The 20,053-nt window shown below is 24.0% G+C and overlaps 1 protein-coding gene across 1 annotated transcript; it reads right to left on the bottom strand.

Annotated features, from left to right (window-relative positions):
• Window positions 1–457: 457 nt before the first annotated feature.
• On the bottom strand, window positions 458–19,412 carry LOC145831567 (ribonucleases P/MRP protein subunit POP1-like). Its single transcript, XM_082938866.1, has 18 exons — window positions 18,995–19,412; window positions 14,990–15,055; window positions 13,398–13,495; window positions 12,935–13,024; window positions 12,455–12,536; window positions 11,790–11,956; window positions 10,452–10,623; window positions 9,132–9,243; window positions 8,898–9,043; window positions 8,346–8,432; window positions 7,536–7,676; window positions 7,301–7,389; window positions 5,939–6,089; window positions 3,952–4,103; window positions 3,667–3,767; window positions 3,396–3,538; window positions 2,044–2,275; window positions 458–1,331 (listed from the first exon to the last, which is right to left on the bottom strand). The coding sequence occupies exons 1-18, from the start codon at window positions 19,344–19,346 to the stop codon at window positions 986–988; spliced, it is 2,727 nt and encodes a 908-aa protein (XP_082794992.1). The 5' UTR covers window positions 19,347–19,412; the 3' UTR covers window positions 458–985.
• Window positions 19,413–20,053: the final 641 nt, after the last annotated feature.

The following is a 20,053-nucleotide window of genomic DNA, read 5'->3' on the forward strand; positions in this document are numbered from 1 at the left end:
ACATATAAAATATTTTTTTACTCAATTAATATTAATGAGATCCTTAGTTAAAGTAAATATCTTATTTAATTAGAGTTAATTTTTCGATTTGATTTATATTCCGAATTTTTCTTAAAATTGCATATCAAGCTCTTTTGATATATCAAAGTAATTTTTATTTATAGATAAATGTTAACAAAACTAAAAGTATCTAAAATTGTAGTAGAAATACGTAGTTTAAAAAATTTCGGTGATAACTAGATTTTAAATCAGTAATTATGAAAGTGATAATAAAGTTATTTAGTTGTATAAAGAACATAGATGAGTAACAAAAAAACTATCACAACTTCTAAAAGCTAGTTTTTTATTCATCGAAATATATTTAAAAACAAAAAATTCAATAATATCTCGTTTTATTGTAAAACAGTATATACTAGATCATCAGAATCAATATGTGTCAAAGATTCTAATACTCTCCTAACCTAGCGCAGTAAAGTATTTAGTTTAATTAGTTTTTGAACTATTTTTAATTTTCAAAACTTTAGTTCGAACAACTATCAATACTTTTTAATATGAAGCAGTACGAACAACAACATTTAACAAAACTTAACATTTTAAACGCAAGTGCACAGCTTTTAAAAAGTTTTGAAACCACTAGTTTAAATCGTTTAAAATTTTTACAAATGAAAAAAATACTAAGAGTATAAATTTATTTCCTATAAAAATTATCTATAAAAAATTAATAAACTGCTTAAGACCTAACTAAAAATTGATAAGCAAACATATCTACTTAGATAAATATAACACAAAAGTAAAAACAAGTTTTAAGTTTAAGTTTTGAAAGACAAAGTTTTTAAAATTTTTCGATTGTTATAGTAAAATTTATTAAAACAGATTAGTGTTTTAAAAATTACTAACAAAAAGATCATTGCCTTAGATAAGCATGACCATAATGAAGAAAAATACGTAAAAATATTATTACTTTTTCTATTTCAATGAAAATAGACTAAGAGCATGGCCTTATGAGAACATATCTATACTTTTCAGATGTCGGTATTCTCATCAAACAAAATAAATGTGATTTCGAAACTTTCAGCTTTTCCACAAGAAGTTCATTCAACCATGCGTAGTTCGAACACTTTACTTTAAATAGTTCAGTCAGCTCTTCTATCTTAATTAATCCAATGCCTACACTTTTAGCGAAGGTGTGCGAATACGAACCAGATGTAAGAAACCCAATAGTTTTTCTAGAAGGTTCTACCTTAAAATGGGATGTTTTAATCAATGGAATATAATCTTTCTTCTCCTTTTTTCGCTTTCGATTCTTCTTGCGAAGTGCTGTGTCTGATTTCCTGTAATTTCAGATTTGTAATTATATATTTTATTGAGTAAGCAGTAATATTGCTAGTAGTAAAAAACCAAATAAAAAAATAATGATATATTTAAAAGAGATAATTTGTTCTTATTTCTGTATTTGTGTTTTATTACTCAGTAGTTATCTTAAAAATGTATAGTAATACTTGATTAAAATATTTCATAAAATTAAGTTTTGCTAGACAAACAGAAAGATAGATTCAACAATTTAAGTATAGTAAATAATTCTTACGGATTACCAAACAAAATTCTCTACAAAAGCTTATTTTTATTCTCTTACAAAATTATTTTACTTTAGCGGGTGATTTAATGATACTAAGCGGTAATTTTTTTAATTTAATTATAACTATGAATAAATAATTAAATGAAGATTAATAATCAGAATATATTTATTTATAAGTAAGATATGTTATTATACTATATGAATAAGTATTCTAGTTTTTATTTTTAGATAACTTATGCGAAAACCATTAAAAATAAATATTTTCTAAATTTACGGTTAGAAAAAGTTAACAGCATTTTTTAATTTGAACATATTCCTTTAATAGTTAATCTTCTGAACTAAAATTTAACTTAAAGAAAAATAATGATACACAAATAAAAATTATAACCACTTTTTTAACAGTATTAATTTTCAATAAACCTCAGAGAGTTCATAATCAAACATAGTTAATTTCAATAGTTACAAACCTTTTTTCTCTTTCTGGATCATCGTGAGCAGGTTCACTAGGACCCACGCAGTCATAAACCCCTCTGGTGTTAAGATCATTTATATCAACTCTCAATTTTGAAATATCTTCAATAGTTGGAATACTTAACATAGCCCCTTCACAGGTAACCCCACTACTTAACATAATGACTTCTACTTGAATAAAGTTTTCCTGCTGCTTGCTCGCCAATATATTGAATTTTTCTTGTGATTCTATAATTGTGTACATTAATTTGGTCAAATTACAACTTTAATTTTGAAAAAAAAAACGTCAAGCTTTTTAACTTATTAAACTTGTTTCAAATCGAATTTTTTTGAATATTCTATTTCTTCAGAAAAATAATAAAACATCACATTAATTTGAAAACTATATACAAACTTTTTTTAATTCTAAAAACATTTAATGTAACTTTAATTGTATAATGGAAAATGATAAAAGTGTATTTTTCTAATACCATAACAACTTAAATTTATCCGTTATAATAACAGGTAATCCAAAATTGATTTTTGAATTAGTTAAAAGTATGTAACAAAAAAATTAAGTTAAAATACAAGAACTTTTAGATATCTTTAAAGTAGTTGCTGAACAAACTATATAAATCTTCTAAAAATATAAACTGGAAAGTAATTTTAGAATGACAGTTATTGAAGTTATAGTTTTAAAAAGTTTGAAAGCATATTAAAACAACTAAATATATACTGTATTAATCTCTCATTAAATAAATTTATTAAAATTTTCTAAATACTTTAACACTAGAAAAACGTAAGTATATAAAAATTAACATGTCAATACTAGGAGTTTAAATAAGGAAAAACAATAATTAAAATATTATATCAATTTTCGTACCGTTGTTATTGTAGACTAAATCTAGCTAACTTTATTTTATACTTGTTGTGTTTGTAATCGCGTAAGTAATTTTAATTTGAATCAAGTTACATAGTTAAATAACAAGTTGCATTCAATGTTACCTCTATAACTATTATATTTTGTTGATGTTTATACTTTGAATGTAAATTAAATACATAACTCAACGCTTCAAGTAAATTCATATACTAAATATGTATATAAATTCGATTAGATGACAGTAACTTAATCCACGGGTAAGACAGCAAGTTAAATACTTAAAAAATTATGTATTTGAGAAGCAAATAAACTAACCGGATTTTATACTATGAAAATGATTGTTGGGCAAAAAACATTAGAACAGTAATCAAGCTGATTATGTTAGAAATATTAAGGTTTTAGTACAACTATAAATAACCTTGATTAAAAACTTAAAAAACTATAATAAATAGTTTTGTAAACAATTCTAATAAACACTAAAAAACTAACTTTCACCTAAAGATCTTATAATACTTTTAATTTCAGATGGGTTTCTAAGTACGCTCATTTCGTCACAAAGTTCATTCCAATCGGGTGCAAACGGACTTTTTACTCCTAAAACTGAATAGTTTGGTCTTTTGGAAGGAGGGCGTCTAGAATTAACAAAATAGTTGAGGCTTAACAATAGCTTTAAAAATTCAGTTTGATTAATATAGATTCAATTTTGCAATAAGCTGTTCAAATAGATTTAAAAAAAATAATTGTTTTGAACATAACTTACTTGTAGTATTGGTTCAAATTTTCAGTTTGAATATGACTCCAATGGAATTTTCCAGCCTCTGTATCAGGATAATCTTCTGGAAAATGAGGTTTGAGGCATTCCTTTAGTAAAAAATATTTACTATTTTAGTTTAGTTTATTGAAAGAAATTAAGTTTTAATTTATAAGTTATAAAAATAACAGATTAAAAATGAGTGTTTTAATTTATAAAATATGAAAATAACAGATCAAAAATGAGTGAGTGTTTCCAAAAAAAAATGGAGTGCTATAAAAAGTAAAAACTAACAATTGAAACTCTCTTCAAATCTCTGTCACCTCCAGGTTTAATTTTGTTGTAAATCATCGGAACCCAGAAAGCTGTCGCCCATTTTCGCGGTATTATTACGTCATACCCGGACCCAAAACCTGTATTAGGGCCACTATGTGTGCTTGTATGATCTGTAGAAAATATCTAATTGTATTCTTTAAATAAATATTAGAAAAACTTATTTTGTAAAAGAGCTTAAATTTTCATACTACTAAATTGCATACAAACAATTAAAAGAACAAAACATTTTAATCTTAGATTTTAAATGAATTACAATATGTTTTTTATTTTTCATCAAAAAACAAAAACAAAGCAGTTTTGGTAGGTTTAAACTTGTCATTTGAATATCTATGAAGTAATCAACACAAAAAAAAACAATTGGTGTAAGGAATTGATTATTAGATATGCTTGACCCTTCTAATAAATTATTAAATCTATTGTCAAATGCTTGTTGAAGTAAATTCTACTAAGCCTTCAAGATATCTTCGTCATCATTTTCAAAATAATAAAATAGTGTACAGATTTTTTTATTATTCCGAACTTAGAAATTTCTAATAAAATATTTGTTTAAAAAATTGCAAAAATAAGTCAAAATTTTGACCAGTGTGTAAATAAGGCTTGGAAAGTAGTATGCTTTTAACATAAGTAAATTTTCACTACTTGCATGTATAACTAATAGTTTATTCTAGACTAAGTAAATTAAAGTAAAGATCAAAACATGTTGTTTCAGAATATTCTTAGTTAAAAATTTTTAAATAAAGTTTCAGTTTTAATCTAAACTTTTAAAGGTTTTAAGAGTATCAGCTAATTACTACAAAAACATTTTTTTTGAAATTTTTAGAAACTAATTTTATATAATTAAACAGTAGATTTAGCTATTCTAAAACATAATTTAAGAATAATCTATAACGTAGAATAACTTTAAACCAAACTCATTTTCATAAACGCCTTCCAGGCAGGAATTTAAAAAATAGTCGGCCCTTTACTAGTTTATTACCTATTTTATTTTTCGTAGCCTTATAGCTAACAAGAACATATTTGACACCTATCCATAACTAACGCCCCCTGATAGTTTAAATCACCCCTAAAGGAACGATATTGCCCTCTTTGGGAAACCCTGATTTAGTTTTTGTAACTTTTAAAGTTTTGTATAAAATTAAAAACAGCAAAAAAAAAGTTACCTAAAATTTTTTCATAAAATTTTACTTTGTAGTTAAAGAACAATAAAATTTCAAACAAAAATGAGACCAAAATTTAAAAGATTGATGTGAAACGCAACTTATGAAGAAAATGAAATTTGCAAATACCAGAATTAAGCAACAGTTTATTATTATAACATTCGTTATTAAAAGTATAAACATTGATTAATTTACTGTTGTCAGTCTATCAAAAGTTGAATCCATTTGTTATAATTCAAATTTAAAGTGACCAATTTTGATAAGTATTATTGCCTCAGAAATACAAAAAAAAAAGTTCATTTGAGTCTCTTGCAAGTAAGAATTTAGCATTCATCAAAAAAATCTGCTCTCTTGCACTTCTTACCAATACATTTTTAACATGTAGAGCAACTTCTAGGTTGCAAGTTTATGCAACATAAAGTAATTTCATTTAGTAGTTTAATTTAATATTTTTTAGTAGCTGAATTGTCAAAATATGATTTTGAACAATGAGCTAACTCTCTATACAATTTCCTAGTTTAACTTTAGTTGATTTGTTATAAAACCCATAACTTAATATTTTATCACACAATCGTAAATAAAAATGATAATTAAAAAATAGGTCCAGCATTAGATTAGGGAAAAATGAAATGAAGAGAATCCAATGATTTTTATTTTTATCACGGAAATTTCAGGTTTTTTTTTTTTTAAACTGAGATTATCCAAAAAAATCCAGCGTAGTAGGGGCTTTGTATTACATTAAGTGACGAAATAACTATTATAATGTTTACAGCAAAGCAATAAACTACCGTTAGTATTTACAAATCCTTGTCTAGCAACAACAATAATTGGAACTGGAGTTTTTATTGAGTTGATCCATTCAGTTTTATCTTCACCATTTAATTTAGCCTGATTTTTACGAGTTGAAACCACATGATCAGGCAATCTACTTTCTTTTATCTGTTTAATTGTATTTATATAAATTAATAACTCTACTTTACTAATGAATACATAGTACTAATTTTTTAATGATAAAAATTTACATTTTATGTAGTTCTTTAAATTCATAAAAATATTGGTTTTTAATTTTTAAGTTGTAAACAATAAAGTAAGGAATAAAAACTTATAACAAATAAAACATATTATTTACTGCAAACCAAGAGCATATGACAGTACAAATATTTTTTATACAAAAACTAATATGGGTCCTTATTAAAGCTTAAAATATACGGAAAAAAAACTATAAAATACTTTTCCAAAAATAAAAATTTTAATTTACGTTTTTATATGTAGACAGCATTGTAAAAACGTTATGATGCAAAGTATTTTTAAAAGGTATGAAAGTAATTTTTTGATTTTTTTTTAATTTTAAAAAATTTACTTAACATATATCCTCTCTTATAATTTCTAATAAATTTATTTTTATTAAGTTTATATGAAATGTTTTTTTTATTAACACCTTCTGATAAACTGATTGAATAAAACTATTCTATGTCAAAAAACTCTACTGCTAACTAAAAAAAATGTAAGAAATTCAATAGCTTGTTTCCTAAAAAATGTTCATTTTTTTTATACAGATTAGGCTAAAAAAGTTAAAATACAATTTATTAAAAAATGTAAGAGATATATTTTATTGAAATAGTTTGTTTTTTACTTTTTAGTTGGTACTTTTTTTTTTAATCTATTTAACTTAACTATAATTTTGTCATTAAGTATCTATTTGTTTTTACAAGGCTAAAAATTCTTTATTTAGCGAGTTATTTTAATACAATCAATTAAATTAACTTTTAAACTTATTATATATTAAAAAAATTTTAATATTCATAAATAAAGACCAAATAAATTAAATTTCAGTTAGCATAATCAAGTATAACTTTTTCTTAGTAGTAATCTAAATATATCATATGCATATGCTACTTTTTTATTTAATTTATTTAATTTCAGTTACTTTTTACAACTTATTTCAATAACTTATTTAAAATTTTGAGTAACTGACTATGTATTTAATTAAGAATTCAAATTACTTTTAAGAAAAATAATTGAAATACAAAATTTGTATTTAGTATATTAGAGTAGTCATATATTATAAATTTCAAACCAAGTTATTTTTCAAAACTTCCTTTATTGTATTTAAAAAACTAAGATAAAAGATTTATTATTAAAATGCTTACATTTTCAATATTTTTTCTTAGTAACAAAGGTGAAGAAAAAGGAAATTTCTCTTTAGATATGCTTTCATACTCATCTCGAGAAATTAATCCTAAAAAAAGTTTATAACCTATTATAAATACTTTAGTTGTTACACTGAGTCTAAATCAGAATAACAAAATAATTAATTGAATCTTTTTACTAGTAAATACTATTTTAAATACAAAACAAAATTTAAAATGTTATAATTTCGAATACCTTCAACGTCTTTAAAGAAAAACTGAGTTTTTTGTAAAGGCATTTTCAACCTTGGATCGTTAACAATAATAGGGTAAATTTTACCACTGTGCAGTTTTAGTTCGTTTGTTTTTTCTCGCGAATACAGCTTTCGATGAGTTTCTAGAAATTAGTCTACTAGTTATAATATTGTTACATTTCTCAATTATTCACATAACAATTAAATACAGTGCATCCTCGCCTATCCGGTCCTCACTTATTCTGATCCTCGCTAATCCAGCCAGTTTCAGTCAAAAATATAATTTAATAAATTAAGCAAAATCAAATGTTTTATTTTTTAAACTTAAAACCGACATAAATTAAATTGTTTACGGTGTGATCTGTTTTCATCAATTGATTTTTAACTTTCTAAAAGTTTTGCTTTGTTTATTTTTTTGTTTGTTTTAATTGCTTGGTTCGTTTAAAATAGTTTCATTTAATAAACAATAACAATGTCAGAAAATTTAGTGTCCGTTTTTATATGCATCGCATAATATGAAAGAAGTAAATAGTATCCGGCAAAAGCTAATCCGGCCACAATTAAAAAAAAAACCTCACGAAACATGACCAAATAAGCGAGGAAGCACTGTTTTTAAATTTATAAGTTAGTAATCTGGAAATCACAAATTAATTTACAAACTATTAGTGCAAAAGCTGTTACAAGTTTTCTTTACTTTATTTTTAATTATATAAGTTTTTGTTAAAGTTTAAAAAAAATAGTCTACTTATGCTTTATTTCTTACTTTACGTATTTATTAACCAATTTAAAAATATAAATTCTTAAAGATAAACCTGCCAAATTATATCTTGCAGTTTTGTTTTGTTTTTCAACATCATCTTTATTGTTTATTATCCAGTCAAGCATGTATGTTGAACGATCTAAACAAAATAGCTTTAGCTCGAAACTTTTAATAACTAAATATTTAGAGCAAAATAATAAACAATGCATTAAAAATTTTTAAGAAATATTTAAAAGCCAAATGTTGAACTATGGAAAGAATTTTATAACAAAATATTTAAAAGCAAGATAATAAACTAAGCAATGGAACTTTAGAAAAAATGTTACTAAGATTTCGAGTAGATTGTTCATAAAAACAATACAAACTATTTCTTAGACTTTTATAATTTTTAATGCAAACCTAGTTCATTTGCTAATTGTAAAATGTAACTCTTAAACACACTATTAAAATATTGAGTTGTGCGCTATAGCGTTTTATTCATTTTACCTATACCACAACAACATTAGTTTTCAAATTTTTATCTACATACAAATATCTAAAAACTTTGAGTTTGGAATAAATTAAATTGGATACAATAGAAGCACAAGTATTTATTTTAGCTAGCCTTTTATAGTAGTCTCATCTTTAGTATTAGAACAATCAACTTTTAGTTCATCTTTACTATACGGATAGTCATGAAGTAAAGACAATAAATTTACACTTGATTTAGGTCCTGTCAATCGAAATCTGTTTAATTGTAGTTTTTCTTCCCTGAAAACATAATTTTAATCATTCTTTTCACTATTCACAGACAAAAAATTGAAAAAAAAAAAAAGAATTAAAAAAAGTAATTAATAACCTGAATATAACTTCTTTTTCGTTAGTTATCGAGCTTTTAACCAGATTAACTATAGCTTTGGTGATGGTTGGGTGCGTCCATATAATTACAATGATTTTTTTTTTATTTGTACCTAAAAATTAAAAGATAAAAATAAACACCATAAATACTAAAACGCTATTTGTTAAAAATTAAATTGGTTCGTAAGTTCAAAATTATTCTTATAAACTTGTTTATTCAATATTGTTCTGGTTATTGACACCTTTATCATAACTTATATTTTTTAATAAAACTCAACTTTTGACTTAAATTGTATGTTAGTTGAACTAATGATAATAACACAATTGAAATAAAATATAAAATTCAATAAAAAGCTTATAAAGTTTTAAAGTAGCAAACTAAGAACAAGAGTTAAAATTCAAGTTGTAATATCAACCTTTAATACTATATTTTTTAAGATGTAACGTTAAAAGGCATTCCTGGAGATCCTGATAAGCTAAGCTTATCGGAATAAATACCACAGATGTTCTTGTGCTAAAACTTTATTTCAACTAACGGCGTTTCACTGCTCTCAAATAAATTTAAGAACAGATCTACGGAGTCCATAAAATATTAACACACATTAGAAAAAAAGCAGAAAAAGCATGTAAAATTATGTATAGTGTTTATGTAGGTAGTAACTATAAATGAACTTTATGGTTTAAAAACATGTTTATAAACTGTATAAATTATTGACCAATTTGTTAAATTTATTATGACGTAATATTTCTGCACAACTCAATTTAATTTTCATTTTAAAAACTTGTCTAATCTTAGAGCTTTTTGAGGTTAGTGCCTACTTTTATTAAATTTGAATTTTTTGTAGACAATTTTATAATTTTATGTTTTTATCCCAAACTTTGTTTTTAAACCATAAAGTTCATTTATAGTTACTACCTACATAAACACTATACATAATTTTACATGCTTTTTCTGCTTTTTTTCTAATGTGTGTTAATATTTTATAGACTCCGTAGATCTGTTCTTAAATTTATATGAGAGCAGTGAAACGCCGTTAGTTGAAATAAAGTTTCAGCACAAGAACATCTGTGGTATTACATTTTTATATAATTTATAAACCTAAAAGAACCAAAATTATTCATTTATTGTGAGCAATAAAATTATTGATCAAACTAGCTTGAAAAACATTGAGGTTAAAAAACTTAAAAACTGTTTTAAACTGGCCTTAGTTTTTTTTTTAATTAAAAACAATATTTTTTAAGTCCTGAATAGTCAGAGTGAGTAGAAATCATTTAAAAATCAACATAATGATAAAAATTAATATTCATTGACCATTCAAACCTTCAAACTTAGAAAACAAAGCAGGCCCTATACATTTTCCAGCAGAGTAAACCAGACGCTGTACTTCTATTCCTAGCATAAAATCATCAGAGGAATTTGTAATCAACTTTATTACTTGGTTTAGTTTCAACTCACTTCCCACAAGCTTGCTACAGTCCATATAAGAGATATCCTTTTATTATTATTATGACCCATTATTGAAAAAGTTTCAAACTTAGACGTAAATATTTTATAAAAATTTCTTAAATAACTTCATTACAAAAATATATTTATTAAAAATTTAACTTAAAATATAATTCTACTCAAGTTTGAATTTGATAAACAAGGAATTTTTTTTTATATAGGGCGAATTTTTAAAAGTAGCTCAAAACAAATATAATTGTTGATCACTTTTGTCTAAAATGTTTATTATTTATTTGAACAGTAACTAAGTCCATTGATTAACTTTAAAACTAATTAAAAAAAGTAACCTAGCAAACTTAAATAATACTACTAGAAGAAATACATTTGTAGCAAGTAGTTAAATATAAAAGATGACAAGAATACACGTTATAAAATTATTTAGTAATTGAATATTTATTGTAGCTGGTTACAAAATATGATGTGAAATATATACCTTACTTGTTAATGAAAATCGGCAAAATTTTTAAGGTTTCATTACTTTTCTCATCATAAAAAATGAAAATGCAAGTTACTTTTGTTGTGAGCAATAGCCATCTTAAATGGGTAGGTGTCAAATATGCAGGAAGGGACACTTTTACACTGCGTTAATTTTGCACGGGTTGAATTTTTTTTTTCTATCACTGTTACTCCTAACTGCCTAACCCTTACCCTCGGTAACTTTTTTTATTAATTTAATCTTATACATTTGTTTCATTTATATTTATTTTTAATTTCTACTTTTCTATTTTTTTACTATCACCGTTACCCCTAACCCTTACCCTCAGTTGGTAACTTTTTTTAATAATATTATATTATTTTATTAATTCAATTTTATTAAATTGTTTTTTTTTTTTTTATTAATATATACATTTTTTTTAACTCTCGTGCAAAAATTACCCTTCGTGCATACTTGAACCGTCCCAATCTAGGATAGCCTCTTGTAACAAAATATTGAATAATTTCACAAATACGCTTTCATTATAATGATACTGTTGAAGTTTTGAATAGTTAAGTGCATATTTTCGTTTTAGGAACTTATACTTTATTTAGTTATCTTTAAACTAAGTAATTTCACAAACAATATTTAAATATTTACTTAAATATAGTTTTCTTAACTAGTTATATTACTTTTTTCTTTTTAAAATAAACATATAACATCTCATACTGAACATCTACCTGCACGATGCATCCCTTACTTAATTCTCTATTGCAGGATCTAAAACTTTTTTCATTTGAATGCAATGGAATTAAGTAATTCCAAAACTTATACTTTTCATCATTGTTTAATGTCATTTTAAACCTTTTGGAATGCCAAAGGTGAGTTTCTAGCCATCCTGATCTTTCTGTAAAATTTATGTGGTTAATATATTGCTAAAATGGTTGCTTTTTCAAACTATATATAGTAACTCGTGTAATTTCAAGGAGGGTTATTAATTAAAGTTCTAAAATTTTAAATCAAATATTTATTTACTTATTACATGAATACTATTTTTAGACGAACCATACATTAAGGTTATTATAATAATTGTGTAACTTGAAAAGTTTTTTTAAACATTGTGTATAACTAAAAGCATACAAAATCAACAAAAAGCTTATTACATACTAAATTCAATTAATTTTTAAGTTTGAAGATACATTTTTCACAATATTTAAGAACTTATTTGTATTTAGTAACTAAAAACTATTTACGTTTTTAGAAATATATAGCGAAAATATTCCAATTTACATACCATAGTAAAATTGTAGTACTTTTAAAAACATAGTGAAAACGCTTATCAACAATACATAAATACTATGATTACTTTTTTAAAAGTTTGAAATATAACATAAAATTTATGAACCTGTTCTTTTTGCATACTCATTTTGCAAGTCTTGATGCCTTCGACGCTTTTTCCTACTAACCTTTATTTCATCTTTTGAATCCTTAATAAAATTTGAAAACACTTTTTACTACTTTTTTCTACCACTTAAAACTGTAAAAAGTCTAAACGATATTTTGCTTTAAATTAAGTTCTGCACAAAAAAGTCTTGGTAAAAGTCTAACAACCAGTTTTGAATAGTAAAAACCACTTCAAGCTAGAGTACAAACGTGTGTGATTTTGTATTAAATTATACTAAATTGGCATAAAACATTATCAAACATCAACAAAACATGTAAAAGATATTTAATACAGAACTATTAATTGTTACATAGTTTTTTATACTATTTTAATTTATAGTTTTCAGTTAATTAGCCTTGCTTTAAAAATTCTATAAAAATTTTAGCTTTAGTTGTAAATAATAGCTCAGTCAACTCATATATTTACAAGTGAACCAAAAACCTGATTTTGTAGTGCAAGTGGTTGCAATGATTTGGGTAATCTCTTAATATTATGAGATGCGGCTCTTCGTCGCATGTTCCTAGGCAAAATCTAAATTGATGTTTAATTCCATATTGATAAATATTCACAAAAATTTGTTTGAAACAAATTATGAACTTTTAACTAGATTTTTGATAAACATATTTAAGGATTTTGTATTTTCAGATAGAAATATTACAAATTTACTAACATTATTTTGTTGCTATTTTATCTAATTTATATAAATTTATGTGTTTCAACAAAATTAATTAACAATTTTACTAACATATGCTAAAAACTTTTTTAAAGGAATCAAATAACTTTTGATTGAAAAATATACTAAAAACTACCAAGTATCTCATTGCAATAAATTTCAAGGTTAACTTATTTTATAACTTGATACTAACTTTCAACTAAATTTAATAGTACAAATTTTTAAAATAACCTGTAAAGGAGTTTTATTGCCTCCATAACTTTTCACAGCTTTTAACATTTTTGCAGCCTCTTTGGAAGTTTTTAGAAAAAAGGGCATTGCTAAAACTTCTGTGTTTATTAATTAAACCGTTACTAACTTATCATAAACGTTTCATTTATAAATAAAAAATAAAACCTTTACTAAAAATCGACTTATAACATAAAAGTAATGAATATACTTGATCAAATAAGGACAAATTTATTTGATAACCATAAAAACGACAAAGCCAAACCATTTACAATCTTTATTTAGTAAAAATATCATAAATTTCTAATATTTTTTAAGCAACAGTACAATGCAAGCTAAACTCTTCTTTATATTCTGCCGAAATTTTTAAGTTTGTTTTTATTGCCGTAATTTTCAAGTAAGAGTTTTATAAAACAAAATCCCATAAAGTTTTCTTTGCTTAAATCTGCCTAATGATAAATGCTTTTTGTTTTGCACTTTAAACTATAAGCATTGAACATCAACAAAACGTACTGAAAATAGCAACTTTTTACTTTAGACAGTTTAAAATACCAAAAACAACTATAGTTCAAAAAAAAAAATTTAATGTAAGTGTTATGATGATTTTTCTAGTCACAAAAAAAATATGCAATGAAAACTAGTCACCGCTAAAATTCTAATTATCTAAACTTCATTTTTATATTATGTACCTTATCACTGTTGAAGACGTTATATGTTAAGGGAATAGGGGGTTAACACTTTTTGATTTTTGGTTATATTTTATATAGTTTTTACTAAGCTACAATGTTATTTTTACAGATTTAAAAAGTTCAAAATAATTTTTGAGATATAGCTGGTCAAAGTCCGAGGCAACAATAGGATCCTTATGGGAGGCGCAAACTAAACCGGCAAATAACTAGAAATCACTAAAATCTATCTTCTCCTATGTTTTTTGAGATAACTACTTCAAATTTTTAGAAAATGTTCCTTCCAATATTTAAAAAATTCTGTCGGAACATAATTAACATAACTGTTTTTTTTGTTTATTTTTTATATTAAGTTTTTATTTTTTAATTTTTTAAAAATTCTTTCCGACATTATTTTTTAAATATATTAAGGAACATTTCCTGAAAATTTGAGGTAGTTATCTCAAAAAACCTAGAAGATAGATTTTTAGTGAAATAGTCTATTTTGCCGTTATAGTTTGCGCCTCCCATAAGGATCCTATTGTTGCCTCCGACTTTGACTGGCTATATCTCAAAAATTATTTTGAACTTTTTAAATCTGTAAAAATAATTTTGTAGCTTAGTAAAAACTATATAAATTAAGACCAAAAACCAAAAAAGGGTGTCTACCCCCCTATGCCCTTAAGCAATTTAAATAATTTTAAACATTACTTGTAACTTAGTAATTTCATTGAGCAAAATACTTTTAAAGTTTTAGATTAACAGTTATAATTATAAAATTGTAAAACTTTAAATTAACTGCAGTTATCATAAAAACTATTGGAGATCAAATTCATTAATAAATATCAGTTTAAAATAATAGTCTTAACACTCAAAATTACATTAATAGTATTCCATAGTAAAAATTTGGATTTAAAAACTATCGACAACCTCGTGGTAGATCAAGAGAATTTTTCTTTTCATCAGATAAATTTTTCAGAAAGTAGTTTTCATGCCCTAAAAATAACACACTAATAAATAAATAATTATACATGAGAAATTTAAGCCTAAATTGTGAAATTAAAGGTATTTCCAGGTCTTTTCAAGGATTCAAGGTTTTTTGGCAACTCTGACTTTAGATTGAGAAAGTTACAAATTAACAAACTTATTGCATATTTAAAAAGTATAAATGCGTTGTTGTCTTTAAAATTTGGTTTATATTGTTCTACACTAAGCTAATGTAGAACAACATAAATGTAAAACACTACTTTTAGGCTTGATTCTTTGAGGAAAGCTTAGTGCACAAGATTTTGATTTTAAAACTAGTTTGATTTTTTTATGCTTTAAGTTTTTCAGAAGTTAGATTATTTTAAATCCAACCAGTTTTTACTACTTTTCAGTTTAAAAATTACTAAAAATTACTATTTTGTCAAAAGATAGCTTGCAAAAACTACTCAAAAAGACTTAAATTATAAGATAGATATACTTACCATTTTTTTCTTAATGTGGTATTTTAAAAATATATAAACTAATTTTTTTGATAATTTAAAATTGTGGAAGATTTTTCTTAATTAATATCTATTTCAAAAACACAACATAAGTATTATAATATTGCTAGTAAAAACCAAAAATAAAAATTATGTTTCAAAATACAAAAAAAAATTCCAAATTTGTTTCTGGCCTCCTGACTGTATATTATCTAGCCTTGGATAAAATAAGGTGAGGTTTCTTAAAAGTATTTTTAGCTAAACAACCCTCAATATATTCTTAGATTTCCCTAAAATCAACCAAGCATTTGGTAAAGAATATGTTAGATTAAAAACCAAAGTGAACTTGTTAGTAGTAGTAATTGATTACTTATTGATTGTAAAAGTGCACATGGAGCAATTCCAAGAGAAAAAAAAAGGTGTCCCAAGAAGCAGTATGATACTGTTTTAACAAAAAAGTATATCACATCTACTATCAACTCAGATTTCTTGTGATATTTTTCTACTATATATATGCTTTCAGATTAATATTTTTTTATTAATTAACATTAAATTTAATAAAAGTTAATATCAACTAAACACCTAGTAAAATTAAATTTTATTATGTGTATTATATAGCTCTTATCAAGGTATAAGCTTTTATATATTTTATAGATAAAAAATTATACGTTGCTAAGTTCTCAGTCTTGTAAATAGCATCTATATAAATAAATACAATAATAATAAACTGCTATGAATTTACAACTAAAAAGGATTTGATACAAAGCTTTTAAATTAGGAGTCAAAATATTTAAAAAAACTAAAAAAATTAAGTTTTAATTAATTTAAATATTTAATACTTTATAAACTTAAACTAATAGTAATGTGAAAACAACATTAGGGTTGCCAAATGTTTTTGGCAAACTTTTTCCAGGTTTTCAAAATTTCCTCCGTGTTGTTAAAAGTACGCATTTTTGGGTCTATTTTTAGTTTAAATTTAAGTTTACAGTAAGAAATTGTGTTAAAAACATTGAAAAGATACTCTTTAAATGTGTTTTTTAATAAGAAATTTTGATGATGACAAAAAAATATATCTATACAATAGATTTTTTGAGTCAAATCAAAATTTTACTACTTCACATGTTAAAAATGTTAAAAATTTCAAGTTTTTCCAGGTTTTTTTTTTCAAAATTTCTCAAATTCCAGGTTTTTTAGCCTAAATTGTCAAATTCCAGGTTTTTCCAGGTTCAAGGTTTTTTGGCAACCCTGCAATATTTATATTATTAATACTCTTATTATTATTATTATTATTATTATTAATATTACTATACACAGGTATTAATACACTTGAAGTTAAAAAAAATTTTAATACAAATAAATGATTGTTGCTTAACTAAATAAAGACTTTTTATATTTAAACAACAAAATTACTTTAATTTTAATAAATTTACATGCAGTTTCTATTATATAAAGGTCTTTTATTCTTAGACAGGTGCTCTCAATAATCATAATTTCTAATAACAAAAAGTTAACTAAAATGTATTTTATATATATATATCAAGATGCAATTAAAATGAGATTACATCAGTAATATCTTTCTGGCTAGCTGACTACCCACATTTTACATTCAAAATCAAAAAACCTATAAGTAAAAACAGTAAAATAATTTGCTTGTAATATTAGTAAAAAAGTACTATTTTACAGAAAAAACTGCATATTTTGTGTGTTAATGACGTCATAATACATCAAAAGCAGTTGAAATGTCTTTAATTTATGCCTATAATTATAAGCTTTCATTAAAGATAAAAATTAGAAGTCTAGGACATGTATAAGCCATTTTATTCTTGTTTAAGTCAAAAAATTGAAAAATATGTGATTTTTGGGGTTGAAATTAGATTTGGGCAGCAACTTTTTATTTTGCAATCTTTTTTTTATTCTTCTTACAGAAGCTAAAACACATCTAAATCATATCTCCTCATATGAATTTTACAATATGACTAAAAAATATACTGTACTCCCTTACCCCTATTAAAAACTACCTACATATTTTTTTAATAATTAAACAAATAGTTAGACTAAATTATGTTTTAATTACAATAGGAAATTAATATTGCTCATAATTTTGTCCAAGAATTTTCAAAAATATAAAATGGTCCGAGGACTTTTTTTTCACCTTGTATTTAAAGCTTGTGGTATAAATAATCTATAAACAAAAGTTTACTCTATAGTATGGACAGCATTTGTTTGTATAGGGTACAGTAACAGGGGTAGGATTCAAATACGCACGAAGGGAAACTTTTGCACAAAGACACTCTTTCAAAGGTTTAATTTTTTTTTTCAACTTTTTTTTTATCAATCTCCATTTTTTTGTTTTATCACTATTATCCTTCACCTCGGTCGGTAACTTATTTTTTTGTTTTCTTTTTTTATTATTATTATTTGTTTTTTATTAGTAATTTTTATTTTTACTATCAGTGTTACCCATAACCCTTACCCTTGGTCTTTTTTTTTTTAATTTTATTTTCATTTATTTATTTTTTTTTGTAATATTTTTTTATAAATTTTATTAGTTATTTTTTTTAGTTATTTTTACTATCACTGTTACTTCTAATCCGTACCCTTGGTCGGTAACTTACTTTTTCTTCTTTTCATAACTTAATTTTTTTTTTTAATTCTTGTGCGAAAATCCCATTGTGCAAAAGTGACTTTCCTTGCAAAAGTGTCTTTGTGCTTAAGTGAACCCTCATGCAAAAGTTTGTGCAAAAGTTTCTTTGGGCATATTTGAATCCTACCCCAGTAGCAGTATTCTAGTAAACTATTTATATAATAGGTCTAGATAATCTAAGTCAACTAAATGTTTTTAACTTAATAACTAAAAAAAGTACATGGTGAATTAAAATTACTAATATTCATTCAACAATTTAATTAACAGGCTTCTCTTATGGAGCTTTACTCTTTAACTTGAACAATGAAAAGTTAAAATATTTTCTGATCTGATACTGAAAATGATTTACAAGTTTGATATAAATTTATATGTCAATATACTATTTAAGACAAAAGGTTTTAACTTGTTTACAATAAATTTTAAATACTTTTTTTTTGAATAATTGTAAGAAAATTAAATAATTATTTGCACTAAGAACTTACTTAACAAAAGTTATAAGGTGTTTTTTATAATATCTTAAAACATCTTTTAAACTAAAGCAATAGAGAGGCTCTTTTTTAAAGCTTATCTTATTTTGTGTACTTTTTATTTTAGTTCCCTAAAAGTAATTTTCTAGTTTAATGAAATTAAATTAATATATAATACACAAAGATTAAAAGTTCAAATGAAAATATTATTCTATTAAAAGTATAAACTCAAGTAAAAAATCTACTGTTTTATAAAGGATTAATATTTTTAAGCTTCAGTCAACCTAAGAAAATATAAATCTGTTTTGTAAAATTTTTACAGTTCTCTATTAGAAATATTATTTTAAACATAAACAACCTTTTTTCAGATCTACTTTTTCTCTTGGTTGACTTTTCATTTTCTTTTTTCTTGCCTGTTTTCGCTTCTGCCTCTTTTGTTGCTGTATCTCTTTTTCAGTTTCAGCTTCAGTTTTTCTTAGTTTTTTTTTACTTTTATTTTTCTCAAAGAAAGATTTTATACTTTTATCTATTGTCTCATTTGTATCTGTATTTAAACTAAGTTCTTTAAAGTTTTCTTTTGTTGGTTTTACAAACTCATTTTCTCCTTTATGATTTTCATTTCTTACCTCAGTACCGTCAATTGATACAATTTTTTTTTCAGAATTATTGTTACAACTTTCCAAACAACTTCCTTCATTACAACTTGACATAACTATAATTATCTAAATTGTGAAAGATTTATCAACTAAACATTGTAGGTATACAAAAATGTGGTATAATACTAAAAACTTAAAGAAAAAAGATTTTTTTTTTAATTTATTACAACATCAGAAACAAACATATGTATATAATTGTAAAAAAACAACTTATGACATGTGGCAAGGTTGCCATAACTATTATTTTAATCTAGCATTTGTAATTGATATGGGCTTTCAGTAGTATAACTCTTTTTTAATTAAACTATGTATGTTTAAAATTAAACTTGTTTACAATTAAATCATACATTTAGTCTTGATAAATCAAGTGCAAAAATAGGCAAATATTCACATCAAGTTATGTTTTGAGTCCTTATTATAATATTATACACATATTTTGTATCAAATCCTTCACCAAGCATTTAAACTTAAATATGTTATATCAAAAACCAAAGTAAAATAAAACAAATCTTGTTAGTAATAATAACTGAAAACTTTTAAAAAGTGCACTTGGTGCAATTCTTAGAGAAAAAAAAAGGTGTCCCAAGATACAATATGATACTATTTTAACAAAAGAGTAAATCACATCTACTATCAACTCAGATTTCTTATAATATTTTTTTACTATGAATATGCTTTAGGCTAATAATTTTATATTAATTAACAATAATTTGAATAAAAGTTAACATCAACTAAATACTTAGTAAAATGGAATAATATAG

The sequence above is a fragment of the Thalia democratica genome, chromosome 1 (assembly GCF_965202585.1).
Source record: "Thalia democratica chromosome 1, ktThaDemo2.hap1.1, whole genome shotgun sequence".
NCBI lineage: Eukaryota > Metazoa > Chordata > Thaliacea > Salpida > Salpidae > Thalia > Thalia democratica.

Bases quoted from the DNA above. Each gene is read 5' to 3' on its own strand.
- LOC145831567 (XM_082938866.1), bottom strand. From the start codon at position 19,346: ATGTCAAGTTGTAATGAAGGAAGTTGTTTGGAAAGTTGTAACAATAAT. The intron at 11,957-12,454 runs GTTCATAAATTT...TAAATTTTACAG, and splicing joins TGAGTATGCAAAAAGAACAG to AAAGATCAGGATGGCTAGAA. The intron at 9,044-9,131 runs GTTATTAATTAC...TTATGTTTTCAG, and splicing joins GAAAAAGAAGTTATATTCAG to GGAAGAAAAACTACAATTAA.